This window comes from Balaenoptera ricei, chromosome 5, assembly GCF_028023285.1.
Source record: "Balaenoptera ricei isolate mBalRic1 chromosome 5, mBalRic1.hap2, whole genome shotgun sequence".
Classification (NCBI taxonomy): Eukaryota; Metazoa; Chordata; class Mammalia; order Artiodactyla; family Balaenopteridae; genus Balaenoptera; species Balaenoptera ricei.
The window spans coordinates 1,209,062-1,225,743 of NC_082643.1; the positions used below are offsets into that span (position 1 = coordinate 1,209,062).

A 16,682-nucleotide genomic window follows, 5' to 3' on the forward strand; every position below is an offset into this window, starting at 1 on the left:
CTGTGACATAGAAACACCAATAGCCAGACTTGAAAATTATGTCTCTATAGGGCTTAAATAGTCTTGGGTTGGGGAAATAATCGAGAGCCTTTCCTTTTTTTTTTTTTTTTTTAATTAATTCATGTATTTATGGCTGCGTTGGGTCTTCGTTGCTGCGCACAGGCTTTCTCTAGTTGCGGCGAGCGGGGGCTACTCTTCGTTGCCGTGCGCGGGCTTCTTATTGCGGTGGCTTCTCTTGTTGCGGAGCATGGGCTCTGGGCACGCAGGCTTCAGTAGTTGTGGCGCACGGGCTCAGTAGTTATGGCTCGCGGGCTCTAGAGCGCAAGCTCAGTAGTTGTGGCGCACGGGCTTAGCTGCTCCGCAGCATGTGGGACCTTCCCGGACCAGCCCTTGAACCCATGTCCCCTGCATTGGCAGGCGGATTCTTAACCACTGTGCCGCCAGGGAAGTCTGAGAGCCTTTCTTATGGGTAAAGTGAATAAACTTCAAAATAAGGACATTGTAACAACAAATTTTGATTGCTTGGAGTGTTTTAAAACTTGTCATTAATGTGTGTGTGTGTGTTTTCTTAATATCACCTGGAACTTGTATCAGTAAGTCTGTGAAATACCCGACCTCTTGGTGACTGATTAGTTGCAACATTTAATTTTTTCTATTATCAAAAAGGCCTTGTGTAAATCTCCCTCCTGACTTACTGGGAGAATTAAACAAAATACAGATTTTAAAGAGTAGGAAACCAGGAAAGTGCCAATGAAAATGACAATTTTATCCAAATAAGAAATTTGGTGATTTACATCAAACTAAAACCCCAAAGACCAAATCCATATCTTAAGAAGCAAAAAATGTGAGAAATTTCATCCTAAAGGTGGTGTATCTGTAATGAAGCAATGACAATTGATAGAGTAATCCTTTAGGGAAGAAGAATTAACTATGTAGTATATTGTACTGGGAATAAAACACCCCCAAAACTAGATTTAAATTCTTACACTTGTCAAAAATATCACGCATTTCCCTCAAATTGCTAAATCTTTTGGTTTCTTACAGGCATCTTATTCTCACGTAGTGATATAAATGGAAATTTCAGCTGGTTTCTTACAGGTGTCTTATTCTCACGCAGTGATATAAATGGAAATTTCAGCCTTCCAAAGGTTCTCTGGAGACACCCCAGTCCTTGACATATTCTCGAAGGACATTCTCTGTAAATCCCCGTCTCTTGCAGGACTTCTGATATAAAATCCGTGAGCTGTCACTTAGCGTCCGGCAGACCTGTTGTCTGGAAATCAGTTAATGGTTAAAAGTGAAACCAGGTTTGAATTCCAGCTCTGTGCCTACCCGCTGTGACAACTTCCCATCACATCCAGCCTCTGTGAACGTACGCTGTGGACGTGTCCAAGTATGGATGGAAAAGTACTCCAGGGGTTTTTGGAGGCTTGAAAAAAATGAACGTAACACCCATTCAGGAGTTCATCATATGCCTCCTTTACAGATTGCTTTACACTTTTCAAAGCACTTTGACACATTCGGATTCATTCCACAAATATCTGTTGTGGGCTGACTATGGGCTAGGTACTATGCAAAAAGATGGAGATATGGTTAGAAAGTAAATAGCGAATAAATAGTTAATAAAATAGATTAAAAAACAAACAAAACTCGGCCTCAGTGAGTTTATACTCTCTTGGGAAGAAACAGACACCAAATAAGTACAACCTGTAATATATAAGATGGTGATACAGGGATGGGAAGTTGAGGGCGGCAGCCTGCTTGTCAGGAATTGCCTTGATGAGAAAGGGATGTTGGACAGAGGCAAGAAGGAGGGGAAGGAATGGACCACTGTGGATAAGATAGGGTAGGATAGGATGGGTTAGAAAAGGGTACTTGGAGAACGATCAGGGCAGAATCCCTGAGACAGAAGCGTGCCTGGGGTATTCGGGGAACACTAAGGAGTCCAGTGAGAGAGAGGGAGATTAGCAGATGAGATCAGAAAAATAACAAGGGCGAGGGGTGGGCTATGGAATATTTCTTAAGGAATTCCGGTGATTTGGGCTTTTATTCAGAGTGCAGTGCGAAGCCCCTGAGGGCTTTTGAGCACTGATCTGATTTAAATTGTAAGTGCTTATCTTTACTGCTTTGTTTAGAATAGACTGGCAGGGGGCAAAGGTAGAAGCAAGCAAAGCAGGTAGGAGGCCTACAATAAGCATGATGTGAGCCAGGGGCGGTAGTGCAGGTGCTTGTACATATTAGATGAAGGACGTGGTAGAGAAAGATTTGCAGATGTGTTGCATGTGGAATTTAAGAAAGCAGAATCAAGGCTGACCTCAAGGTGTTTTTGGCTTAGAAACTGAAGAGATGAAATTGCCATGAATGGAGGTGAGCAGAGCTGCATGTCAAGTAGGTTTGAAAAGGTGGGAGGACCAGGAGCTTGGTTCCGGATGCACTGAGTTTGAGATGTCTGTTAGGTGGAGATAGCAGGTAGACAGGTGGATGTACAAGTCTAGGGTGTCTTGGAGAAATCAGGACCGGAGGTCAGATTTTAAGGTTTGTCAGGATGCAGATGGTATGTAAGGCGATGAGTGGAGTGTAGGTAGAAGAGTCTCAGGGCTAAATCCTTGGGATTGAGAAGATGAGGAACAATCTATGTGATGTGGTTTCCTGGAATCCTGCCAAGTGGAGAAGGTGTGTCCAGGCGAGGAGAGTGACCGGCCAGCTGCTTGTAGGTCAAGGTTAGGGCTAAAGATTGCCCTTGGCTTTAGCAGCCTAGGGGTCACTGGGATCCAGAACAGAGACAGTCTCCATGGAGTGAGGAAAAGAGGGAAGCCGGGTCGGAGTGACTCAGGACAACACAGGAGGGGCACCCAGAGCCGTTCGTCGGAGGTCGTTAGCTGCCACAGGAGGGGCGGGTGGGGAAATAGCCAGGGAGGATGGGAGCTGAGAGGGTTTCTTGGTTTTGTTTTTCTAAGGGGGACAATCCACACACATTTATTTTTGGTGGAAAACAACCAGTAGTGAAGGAAAAAATGAGAGATGGAAGAAGTGCAGGAGCAGTGAGAGGGGATGGGAGGTAGGAAACAGAGGGATTGGCCTTTGCTAGATAGAACACAGTGGATTTGTCCACGGGGTCAGCAAACTCCTTCGGCGACAGACTGAATAGCAAACATCTGAGGTTTCTGTTGAAACCCCGAAATCCGCTGTCATAACACTAAAGCAGCCTTAGACAATACACAGCTGAATAGGTGTGGATGTGTCCCAGTAAAACTGGATTTATAAAAATAGGCAGTGGGTCAGATGTGCCTGGTGCATCGGGTTGACTGACTGCTGGTCCGTAGTGTCAGGAGAGAAGGTAGAGCTGATGGGCACATACTGAGACGCAAGGGTAGACGTGGTCATGGGGGCTAGCCTCTGATTTTGTTTTCTTAGTGAAATGGGAAGCCAGGTCATGAGTTGCAAGGGTGATGGGGAAGAGCGCTGTGGTTCTGAAGGGAGAGGGACTGGTGAAGGAACTGGGGAAGTACACCCTGATTGCCTGGTAGGATCGCGGACCTCTGGAGGTCAGTGATCGTAAATTGAAAGTGGGATCAGTCAACATGTTGACTCATTAAAAGAAAACTAGGGACATATTTAGGTTTTTGAGATTTATATGTGTTGTTGCTTGTGTTAATGTTTGGTTCTATCTTACTACCGAGTAACGTTTCATAGTATGGATATACCACAGTGTGTTTCCCCATTAACCAGTTGTTGGGGATTGGGTTGTTTCCAGTTTGGGGGTATTACACATGATGTGACGAATAATTGCGTACAAGGCTCTGTGTGGGCATACATTTTCATTACTCTTGGGCAAACACCTAGAAATGAGATTTCTGCATTTTATGGGAAAAGTATGTTTAACTTTTCTAAAATATTAGCATAGTGTTTGTCAAAATAATGGTAGCGTTTTGCCTGTTTCACATACTCCTGTGTCATATACTCCCCAAATACTTAATTTTTTTTACTTCTTGTAGTGCCTTGGACCTTGGTACAATGTTGAATAGAATTGTGGGAGATGCTTATTCCTGATTCTGGGTAGAAATAGTTGAAGTATTCACTGTTGAGTGTAATAGTGGCTCTAGTTATTACAGATCTCTTAATCAGGTTGAAGAGGTTCCCTTCTCTTCCTAGTTGGCAGAGGGTTTTTATCATGACTGTTGACTTTTGCCAAATGCTTAAATGCTTTCTCTGAGTATATTTAAAGGTTTATGTTTTTTCCCTTTATTTTGGCAAATTTTACCAATTGATTCCTAGCTATTAGATGAGTAGGTAAAATTATTAGCACAAACATGTTCATAATACTGGTTTTTCCTTTTAATGTCTAGCTGTAGTGATGTATTCATTCCTACATACTCCTGATATTGTTAAATTGTGAATTCTTTTTTTTTTTTTGACCACTCTAGATAAAGACTTATCCGTTCTCTTGGTATTTTCAAAACATCAGCATTCATTTCATTCATTTCTATTTGTTTATTTTTCTTTTTCATTGATTTTGGCTCTTTTCTTTATTATTTCTTTTTACTCAGTTTGAATTTTATTTGATCTCTTCTTGATGATTGAAGTGGAAACTCAGATAGCTGATTTTAGACCTTTCTTCTTTTCTAACATGAGCATTTAAAGTTACAAATTTCCTTTGTAAGTCCTGCTTTAGCTGCAGTGCACAAATTTTGGTATACTGTATTTTCATCTTCTTTCATTAAAAAAATATTCTCTAATTTCCCTTGTGATTTCTTCTTTGGCGCATGGATTCTTTAGATATGTGTAGTTTGGATTCCAAGTATTTAGGGTTTTCATTAAGTACTCAAATATGATTTGTTTTTAATTTTGTCAGGGAACATACTCTATGATTTCAGTCCTTTTATTCTTATTGAGACTTTGTTAATGGTCCAGCCCAGCATATGTCTCCTGGCAAACATCCCATGTCACTTGTGCTGTATATTTGTCACTCTTGGGTGTAGAATTCTGTAAATATGAGTGGAGTCAAGCTGGTTGATAGTACTGTTAAAATCTTTTATGTCTTTTGTCTAGTTATTATAGTTATTGATGAGAGAGTTGTTCAAATCCCCAACTCTAGTTATAGAATTATGCTTCAGGTATTTTGAAGCTCTGTTATTAGACCCACACATATATATAATTTTATCTAAAAAGAAAGAAGAAATAATATTACTGACAGATTAAATATCAGGATATTCTGTTGATACGGCTATTTTGACCCAGTGTATCTTTCCTTTTTCTACTTTTCTTCCCCTACATTGTTCCAAAAGATTATGAAATCAATTTGCCAATCTTTTCCTTCTATGGCCCATAATTTTTATTTTCTAAAATTTAGGAGAAGAACATACATCATTTACCCTAGACTCATTTTGCTTTTTAAAAAAAAATCAGTTTTGTGTTCTAGTTTTATTTTTCTTCCTATCTCTTTTTGATTTACTTTTTCCATTGTTAACAAGTATCAAAGCTTCCTCTGTGAATTTTAGGTAGACTTTGTCTTCAGCTATTTCTTTAAGTATAAAAGTAACTGTGGAGGTAACGTCTTATACTTTTTACCCTATGTAAACTTTACTGTAACACTTTCTTTTCCTGGTACATGAAATGCTTTAGTTGCTGCTAAAAAGGATTTTTTTTAAACAAATACTTTTTAATTATAAATGTAAAAAGATGAATAATTCAGGTCACAATTCAGACCTCTAGCAGGTCACACACAGTACCTTTCTTTCTTATTATAGTCTTTTCTTATCATCTGAAACAGTGGTTCAAGATCTTTTTGATTATAAGGATCTCTTTCAAAAATGTCAGAGATTATTTCTGGATTCCCACATGGTAGTAATTGTAGTTTTCCTTTTAGTATCCTTTGATTAGAATGCTGTGCAATGATAACATGCTGATGTAATAATTTAGCAGTATTTCTGAATGAATTTTCATGTTATTAATCACAACTCCATATAAGAATTTGGTGCATAGTGTAGTTCATCTCAGTATGGGATAAAGATGATTTCAGGTTTAGACAGTAGCTGTTGTGTACAATTTCTCCTTGACTTGCTCTGTTGGTTCTATTTGTTGTTAATAAAAAACACTACAGGGACTTCCCTGGTGGTCCATTGGTAAAGAATCGGCCTTGCAATGCAGGGGACGTGGGTTCGATCCCTAGTTGGGGAACTGAGATCCCACGTGCGGCGGGGCAACTAAGCCCACGCGCCACAACTACTGAGCTTGCGTGCCACAAACTACAGAGCCCACACGCTCTGGAGCCTGCATGAGACAACTAGAAAGAGAAAACCCGCACGCCACAACTAGAGAGAAGCCTGCATGCTGCAACGAAGACCCAACGCAGCCAAAAGAAAAAGAAAAAGAAATAAAATAAATAAATAAATAAGATACCAAAAAAATACTATCTCTACCTCCCCTTTCTTTTCCTTTTCTTTTTTCACCCTTTTTCTTGCTTTCCTTTTTCAGTCTTCTAGGTTTTGGTATTCCTCTTTTAGGCAATAGATTGCTAAAGTATGTGCTATTAAATAATTATTTTTCAGATGTTTGCTCTGAGAGTGTCTGAACGAGAAATCTCTGGACATCCCATAGTCAATGGGAGTTCACTATCAATAGTCGTCTCTTAAATAAGGATTTTATCACTATAAGGTTCTTTCTTCATATTGATGAGCTAAACAACTTTATCTTCACCCTGAATTCTTCATAGAAGTTTTTATTCAGGTTAACATTTTATGTAGCTAATTTATTAATACTTTGATTTATATTATTTGTTAGCCATAACTTTTAGTAGATGTAGGCCCCATGCCTATTTATCAGAGTTGATATCAATTTTATGACATATTCCCTGATTTGAAATCTATACTTGGTTTGTTTTTGCATTAGGGAGAGAAAATAACAAATGACAAATAAGGACTATATGTTTTAAACACGTTATAGAAAGATTATACCAAGAAGTCCTGGAATTTATTAGAGAGGTGCTCCATTAAAGGGGGATAATATATTAAGAACACAATATTGAAATTATAAATATCCCCATTTTTATGAATGATGGGTTTCACATTTCTTTTTATTGGTTCATAATGTAGTAAAATTCAGGCAGCATTTCACTATGGGTTATTTAAACAATGAAGTAATCTCATCTGAAGGCCATATTAAGATAAGGCTGAAATATTTGTCCAGAGAAATATTTGCTCAGATTTCTTATTTTAGGATAAAAAAGCAAGTGGACATTTCTTATTTTAATACGATTTCCTGAAGACAAGGCACACAGTGAGGTCCACATTCTCCTCCTTCTCAACTGATCTCCATTTCCATTCTTACATCTTCAAAATGATACAGATCTTAATGGAATTGGCCGCCATGGTTTCTAACCTAACACCTGGGATTATAAATATCTCCCAAATGTCCATTAATATCCTATTATTCCGAATCTTTCTCTGCTCCTTTGACCCCCTTTTTCTGATGCCTGAGCCTCTCCGGAGTCCCCTCCCTTTCCACCACAACCTCCCCTGAACGAAACTGGCCAATCGGTCCTTCAAGAAGTTCCTGGGGGCCCTGTGCTGAGTCGTGGTCACCAGTTCTTTGTTTCTCGGCCTTTATCTGACCTAACTCGGTGTTTTCCTTCCAAAGTCACATCTTTTCTATATTCTCCTCTTCCTATATTTCATGGGTATTTTCCCAGTCATTCTGTTTAGAAGTTTGTCTCAATCTTTTCCTTGTTCCTTTAAACAGTAATCAAGTTTTAAAAAATGTTTTCTCCAAAATCCTTTCACATCCATCCTATCCTTCATTTTCTTATTCTTTGTTTCTGCATCTCCTATATTTTTCTTTCTCAGGATATTTTTTTTATCCCTAGAAGAGTGACATTATTGAAATATTCTCTTGATAATGTCATTTCTCTATGAAATACGATAAAAGATCCACTCTAGGACTTTCAAGGCCTTCTATAATCTGGCAGTATTCTCCATTTCATTCATAAAGTTGCTAATATATCAGGATAAAGAGGCAGGTATACTACTAAATTTACTACAATTTGATACATTCTGTGTTATTGATGAGCATGAAATGCTATGGAAACACAGAGAATGGTGTCAATATATGCTACTTCAAGGCTTGTTTTTGATTGATAAGTTGACATAACATTTGATTAAGAATAAAAAAATAACTTGGGAAGATGATTTGCCAAATTAATGCCCATAGGTATAATTAACTGAGTTTAGGGCGATGTTTGAGAAGATCTTGGATTTTTATGTTACTTTTCACTTCCAGGTTAGAAAACGTTAAAACCTATATTAACTTTTAAAACATAGTCCTGTTAATTAGTTTTCTTCAGGATAGAGGATAGTTACAATATAATAGTAATGTATATGTATATGTATATATGTAATATTGTTTCAATCTGCAGAAGTTATATTTTACTAAAAGCCTTTCTTTCTAGGAGAGAGTCTCTTAGTTCTTCAATATTAAAAAAAAAAAAAACAAACCCAAAACTCCACACCTTTCAGGAGCCTCTGAAATGATGCAACTGGCGGAATATATATTTTTCAATGTTTTAAATGATTATTGATACTAATATAGTGTTTACCGTATTCCCAATGCAAGAGCAAAGAGAACCAAGTACATCTTTCATTATTAGGATAATAAAAAATATAAATATTTATTTTTTTAAAATGTTAAGTGTTTACACACATACTACCCGCTTTCAATAATTCTTACATAAGAAGCAAGTACATGGTATTTCTTCTACTCTTTGAGTTTTAAGGGGACCTGAGGGGCATTGAAAGTTATTGGAGGGGGATTTCATCAAAGAGCAGTGATTGTAGAACATTTCATGGGAGTAAAAAGCAACTTGAATTCCTGTTTCTGTCCTGCAGGAATCTTCTCAGTGCTCAGCTTGGCCTCTGAGTGCACAACCCTGGCTGCGGAACTTCCCAAGGTGTCCTACGTGAAGGCTTTGGACGTGTGGCTCATCGCGTGTCTCCTCTTCGGCTTCGCGTCCCTGGTGGAGTACGCGGTCGTCCAGGTGATGCTCAATAACCCCAAGAGAGTTGAAGCAGAAAAAGCCAGAATTGCCAAGGCTGAGCAAGCAGACGGGAAGGGCGGGAGTGCGGCTAAGAAGAACACCGTGAATGGCACGGGCACACCTGTTCACATCAGCACCTTGCAGGTAAGGATGACGTCGGCCAGCAAAGTGCATTCTGCGGGTTTAAAGGTTTGGTAGAATTGGTCCTCACTCGTTTTTCTCTCACAGATGAAAAGGGACTAAGCACAACCTACTTTTTGGAAAAGAATAGAAAACACTTAGGTCCAATACTAACCGAGAAAAAAATCAACACTTTATCAAATTACTGGAGAACTTTCCGTGGAATTTAAGGATGCTTAAATTCCTTTGCTTTGATGGTCACCATTGAATGTGGAGGCCTTGCCCAAATGACAGACCTTCTTACCCTTTCTCATTTGACAAACCTTCGTGAGTGGCCGGGGGGCTGAAGGCTGACGGGGCGCACGTTCTTCATTCAATCTCCCGCCCATTCCCCATCAAGTTGGAGAGCTTCACAATGCTCATGTCAGGCAGGCTACTTCTTTATTGGGTGCCTGGCTCATAGGGAAACTATGCCCATGGTTTGGGATTTGTCCAGTGCAGAGTGAATAGCTAGAGAAGAACTGAACAGTTAAAACCCATAACCTTGCCTTGTCACTTGATGATGGGTCTAAGAATAGCGGACCATGCCTCTAGATTCAGGTACTGATAAATCCTGGAGCCACAGACCACATCATGGATTGAGGACAGTTGTCTACTCACCCCAGCATGCCTGTACTTGATGACCTCTAGTTGAGAAGACCCTAGGCCAGGGGACCATTTCCACTGAACGTAGCATGGTAAGTTCCACAAGAGACTAACAGGTCCAGACCATCCTACAGCCTTGGAAACCTTGCCTACATCTGGCCCCAGACCATGTCCATTTGTTGACCGCCACTCCTACCAACACCTAGAACGTTAGACACGTTTTTAGAGACAGAGGCAAGCAAACTGTTCTTACGTGGTGCCGTCTGCAGGTCTTTGTTTGTTTGTTTGTTTTTCTTTTGAGTCATTCATCTCATTTTCTGAGCCCACAGCCAAGACCCCCTGCAAATACTTTGTTGCCGCCTTGTAAGGAGGTTCCTCCAGCCCTAGAGCTCTTTATACCCTAATCCTCTTCATGAAGGAGATGTATAAAATATCCATTAATGCAGAGCTATCATGGCCTTAAAGAATCATGTCTTCGGCATATCTCTTTCCATTTCCATGCAACGTGTCTATATCATTCCATGTGAAGTGAGTTTCTTGTAGGCAACATATCATTGGTTGATGGCATGTAATCTTCTCTGCCATTCTCATGTTTTAATTTGTATATTTAGATCATTTAAATTTAATGAACTTACTGATATATTTAGGGCTTCAGTCTATTTTATTTTATTTATTTATTTTTTAAATTTTATTATTATTTTTTATTGGGGTATAGTTGCTTTACAATGTTGTGTTAGTTTCTGCTGTACAATGAAGTGAATCAGCCGTATGTATACGTATATCCCCTCCCTTTTGGGCCTCCCCTCTCCGCACCCGTCCCACCCATCTAGGTCACCACAGAGCACTGAGCTGGTCTCCCTGTGCTATACAGCAGGTTCCCACTAGCTATCTGTTTTACACATGGTAGTGTGTACATGTCCATCTCAATCTCCCAATTCATCCCCCACCCCCCATGTCCACATGCCCATTCTCTACATCTGCATCTCTATTCCTGCCCTGCAAATAAGTTCATCTCTACCATTTTTCTAGATTCCACATATATGCGTTAACATACGATATTTGTTTTTCTCTTTCTGACTTACTTCACTCTGTATGACAGACTCTGGGTCCATCTATGTCTCTACAAATGACCCAATTTCATTCCTTGTTATGGCTGAGTAATATTCCATTGTATATATGTGCCACATCTTCTTTATCCAATCGTCTGTCGATGGGCATTTAGGTCGCTGCCATGACCTGGCTATTGTAAATAGAGCTGCAATGAACACTGGGGTGAATGTGTCTTTTTGAATTATGGTTTTCTCAGGGTGTATATTTTGTGTCTTGTTTGTTCTATTTTTAGTCTCTTTCTTCTTTCTTCTTCTTCCATGTGCACTGCTTGAACAGCTTCTAGAATGACATTTTGAGTTTCCTGTATTGTTTGTAAGCATGTCACTCTCTTGCTTGGAAGCTGCTCCATGTGTCCCATTATATACACACAACTTTATCAGTCTCCTGGTGTCACTCTGTTGCCACTTTGTGTGATGTGTAGAAATGTTACCTCCCTTTAACACCTTTTGCTTTCCTCTTCACGTGACAAAATTATTGTAAATACTTCTTAGAACCTAATTAGAAAGTGTTACAATTTTTGCTTCACCATCAAACATAATTTGGAAAACTCAGAGAGAGAAGGAAAGTTTATTGTATTTGTGCATATTTTTGTTTACTTTGATCTTTCTTCCATTCTGATATTCCAGGGTTCTATCTTTTATTGTTCTCTTTCCTTTTAGAGAATTGCCTTTATCCATTATTTTGGGTAGCTCTGCTGGTAACAGATCCTCCTAGTTTTCCTTCATCTGGGAATGTCTTGGTTTCCCTTCATTCCTGAAGAATGTTTTCACTGGGAATAGGATCCTCGGTTGAAAGTTCTTTTCTTTTGGCACCTAAAAAGTATTGTGCCCATTCCTTCTGGCCTCTGTGGCTTCTGAGAAGAACTCTGCTTCATTCACACTGTTTTTCTCCTTTAGGTAAAGTGTCATTTTTCTCTGGCTGCTTTCAAGATTTTTTTTTTTTTTTTGCCTTTAATGTTCAGAAGTTTAATTATATATTTTGGAGTGGCTTTTTTAGGGTTCATCCGGTTTGGGGTTTTTTCAACTTGTTAAAAAAAATGCAGGCTTATGCTTCTTGCCAAATAGGAAAAGTTTTCAGCTGTTATTTCTTTGAGTACCTTTCCCCCATCCTTCTAGGACTGTGATGACATAGATGTTAGATACTCTGTTACAGGCCCACACGTCACCACCGAGGCTCTGCTCATTTTTCTAGTAAGTTCTCTGTTGTTCAGGTCGGGTAATTTCTCCTGTTACACCTTTAGTTCACAGATTTCTTTCCCCACCCCCTCCTCTTCCTGTTGAGCCTATCCACGGAGATTCATGTTTTGATTAAATGTATTTTTCAGTTATAAAATTTTCATTTGGTTTTTCTTTTTCTTTTTTTACTTTATTTTTTTCTTTCCCTCCCTTCCTTCCTTCCCTCCTTCCCTCCTCCCTTCCTTCCTTCCCTCCCTCCTTCCTTCCTTCCTTCCTTCCCTCCTTCCCTCCTCCCTTCCTTCCTTCCTTCCTTCTTTCTCTCCTTCCTTTCATCCTTCCTTCTCTCTGTCTCTCTCTGCTGGGATTTTGTACTCCTTTTCTCAGGCTTTCCATTTCTCATTTGCTCCAAGCATGTTCGTAATTGCTGATTTTGCCGTGCTGCTTTAAAACCTTTCTTGGATAATTCTAACACGTTTCATCTTGGTGTTGGTCTCTATTGATTGTACTCTGAGATCTTCCCCAGTTCTTTGTACCATGAGTGATTTTTCTGTTGCCACCTAGACAGTTCATATTATGTGATGAGATACTGCACCTGTCTAAACTTTCTGTTTTTGCTGCCTTCTCTGGCTGTTTGTCCGGGAGAAGGAAGGCTGCTCCCTCCTTGCTGCCTGGTGGACGTGAAGTCCGGGCCCCTCACACAGCAGGGTGGGAGCTCCCATTCCTGCCTGGTGACCTCAGCATCCTTGGTCCCTGTGTGGCCTGCCTGACACGGGGTGCCTCAGTACACTGGCAATGGGGAGCAGCTTGGTGCTGACATGCAGAAAGGATGAAACTCCAGTGCCTCGATCCCCATTCCTACTTATCAACATTGTCTTGTGTACTTTTGTACAATTATACTTACAAAAACATCTTTTTCAAAAGTTCTTACCCAACGGGATTGTACAAATATCTATGTGGTATAAAGATATAATAATAAAGCCAACATTCAGAGACCAGCTTCAAAAAATAACATTACCAGCACTTGTTCAAAATTGAAAAAAAAAAAAGGAAACAACCTAAGTGTATAAAGCCAGAGGATGTGGTAACACATTTTCATTTGTTTTTTCACTCAGTCTATGTTGGTTTTCTTCGCTATCCATCTCTGAGCACTGCCATCTGGCTTTTGCCCAGAAAATATGCCTCAGTGTTTGTGCGGATAAAGGATACCGTCCTGGTACCTGAAGGGCTGCTGGGGAATGATTTGTTTTGCATCTTACATTAAGCATCATTTTTACCCAGCCGTAATCTAGTAAATGTGAATAGAATCCACATAATCAGTCAATGTATTATTCTAGCTAAGGCAAAAACTAGAGTGTACTAATAGTGTACAATGACATGGTTTCCTTTTTCGGTAAAACAGTAAATATTTTAGTGAAGCTTCCCAAGGTGAATCACAAAGGTCGGGAGTAAGAACAGTGGAAGATTAAGCGGTGGAATCATGGGCTCCCCCTTCTGTGGCCTCTCCTTAAGCCACTGGTCAGCCCTATACCTCTGTCTTTTCCAAGAGCTTTTCTGACGGCCAGAGAGAGTTCAGTGTGAAATAATTATTTTGTATATTGTAGGGAATTGAGTCAAATTTAATAATCAGAGATGATCAACTGAATAGTCTCTGTAGCATATGATCTGGCTGAAATATCCACAGTTTCTTTGGATTTTCTGAGTTTGGATTCTCTGGCTAATTCATCTTCAGGCAACAAGTGAGGAATGCCTTTCGTTGGTCAATCTTTGGTTCATGATCCTTGTGACCATTTTTAGTTCTTACTTGTGAGTGTGGTTTAGAGACACAGCCTGTCTCATTGCAGGGATAAATGCCTCAGTCTTTTATAAACAACCCAATTTGGCAATAGGATCCCTGGGGAAATCAAAGGTCAGAGGTACCAGAAGACGTTTGTATTCTGTATGTTCTGCTAACATGATCTGTGTCATGGTTAAATGTTGGATTTTCATTTATTGGTCAGTCTTTCAACTGAGAACTCTCACAAGCCTGGGAGCACCTAAGATAAGTGATGATTTGCGCCTTGATCCCGTAATGTAAAATAACCTACCAAAAGTTTATTCCATGACATAAGCCTTGTTATATAGGCAACGTTTTAGAGCCCTAAATGTTCAGGTAATTCCGTGGTTTAATCAGTTGACTATTATTTCTGTTTGACAAAAAGACATAATAGTCAACTGAATAAACCATCATATTTTTAAAATATCTTTTTGAAGACGTTTTATAGATAGAAAAATTCTCGATATCCTGTCTTTAATTTTTATTCTCAGGTTGGAGAGACCAGATGCAAAAAGGTTTGTACATCCAAGTCTGATCTGAGATCTAACGACTTCAGCATCGTGGGAAGCTTACCAAGAGATTTTGAATTGTCCAATTATGACTGCTATGGAAAACCCATTGAGGTCAACAACGGACTTGGGAAATCCCAGGCCAAGAGCAACAAGAAGCCGCCTCCTGCCAAACCCGTTATTCCGACGGCAGCGAAGAGGATCGATCTTTACGCAAGAGCGTTGTTTCCTTTCTGCTTCTTATTCTTCAACGTTATCTACTGGTCTATATATTTATGATAAACCTTTTCCATTCATATAAAGTCAAGTCCCATTGCATTGTGAACAACCTCGTTCATTAATGCCAACCTGTGAACATTCTTTGCATTTTCATAGCAATATATTGCATTTTGGATGCCATTGGAGTGTAATACAAATATGGCGCCTCCATCATGGGGAATGGCAGCATGATCTTGTTACGTCTGTGCTCTAATCATGATGATGTATTTATGTAAAGCAAACATAATTGCTTCAGGACTAAATGAAGGATAAGCATACTACATAAAATAGAATCTGAACATTTCTCTCCAGTTAGTGTAAATTGCAAATATGCCGATAATTCTGATAATAAAATGGGGTGCACTCTGAACCCTGTTATGTCATCATTGCAATGTATGTAGTGTTTCAAATCCCTTTCCTTGTAACTTTCAGAGAAAGCCATCTTATTCTTGTACAATTTTAGATGGTATTATCATAGATAAAGCAAAAGTATATTACATATGGTATAACTTTATAAGTAGAAGAATATCAACTCTAATTACATGAGCTCTGTGGAGAAATAAAGTTCAAACAAATTCCTAATTTGTAAAAGCAGCTCATTTTAAAGTGTGCCTGTGTTGTCAAATGCCAGATAATAAAACCCAGTAAGCATTTTTGAAACAAAGGGAAATCTAGATTACCTAAATTCGTGCTGAATTCTGGTTTCTCATAAAATAAAAATTAAAGTAGATATATTGATTAAATATTTCTGATAAAAGAAATTCTATTTAGTCCACTTTAAAACCTAGATATATTTTCATGGATTTTATTTTGTTGATACAGAGTATACAAAATCATTGTGCCTTAAAAAGAGTCATAAATATTTTAAATTGGAATATAGTAATGAATATGTGATTTCATACCATTTGTAAGAAACCAAGAGGAAAATACCTTATTACTAGAAGTAACTTGAGTTGGGAAGAAAAATCCATAATCATTAGAGGATTTTAACTTCTTTATTTTATTAAAATGCTCACATATTTTAAAGTAAAATTAAATTTTTTTCCTGAATTTCTTTTTTTCTTATTTGAATAGTGTTTGATTTTATTACAAGACATTTAAAGGTTAAATAAATGATTACTTAGTTAGGTCTCACCTCCATTTGTATTTTCTTTCTTGCTAAAAGTCCAGGCTACTTGGATTTACTTGCTTTGGTCTCATTCCAACTTGCAAATAGGTACTTTCTGGTCTATAAGACTTGTATTTCCTAGTAATATCAGAGCCAATGTACCTTTTTATTTCTCCGTAGCTGGTACTAGGACTATCAGTAATCCATGTAACATAAACATAAGACCAAATAAGTATATTGACATTATTTGGAGAGTTTGCAGCAGCTGAGGGTTTGGATTGTCAATTCAATAATAAAATGTGTTTACATATTGTTTATGCAAATTGCCATCCATAATTCAATGTTATTTTATTGAAGACTTTGATTTGTAAAAGAGTCACTGATTACTAAATCTTTAAAAGACGAGATATATCTAGTCCTCTGTGGTACTTCAGCACCCTCTAGTTGCAAAAGTATAGTCAACTGAATCATTTTAAAAATGCCACAAGTCACCCTATTGATGGACTTCAACATCCTGCTAGGACCCGGATAATAACATCTTAAACTCTGAGAGGAAAAAATGTCTTGAATAATACTTAGACCATTTAAATTTGTATTTATAATAATTATATTTGCTTATGATCTCTGTTCTTCATTCTTGCAAATTTCATTCATTTTAGGGAGTTTGATTTAGATATAGAGTTTTAAGTGGGAAATGTACGAAATGGAAGACAGTTCTCATTCTGTAAGAATTTATTTCTTGAAAATAATGTGAATGAATTCCTTTCTATAATATAATATTGTAGCCTCTTCAGATCCATTTTAATACCCAAATGTATATAAATAGCTATCCCAGGATTAAGTGTGTCTATATAACTACAAATGGAACATTACACAATGGTCATAAGGAAGTACAACTGGGGTCCACTAACAGTTG

At 38.5% G+C, this 16,682-nt stretch overlaps 1 protein-coding gene across 1 annotated transcript in view; it reads left to right on the forward strand.

Moving 5' to 3' along the window:
- The window catches only part of GLRB (glycine receptor beta), an 80,906-nt gene extending 65,766 nt beyond the window's left edge, over window positions 1-15,140 (forward strand). The window contains exons 9-10 of the mRNA XM_059923864.1: window positions 8,880-9,172; window positions 14,383-15,140. Of these exons, the coding sequence (XP_059779847.1) occupies window positions 8,880-9,172; window positions 14,383-14,679 (590 nt within the window). The 3' untranslated portion in view covers window positions 14,680-15,140. The remainder of the gene's footprint in view (window positions 1-8,879; window positions 9,173-14,382) is intronic.
- Window positions 15,141-16,682: the final 1,542 nt, after the last annotated feature.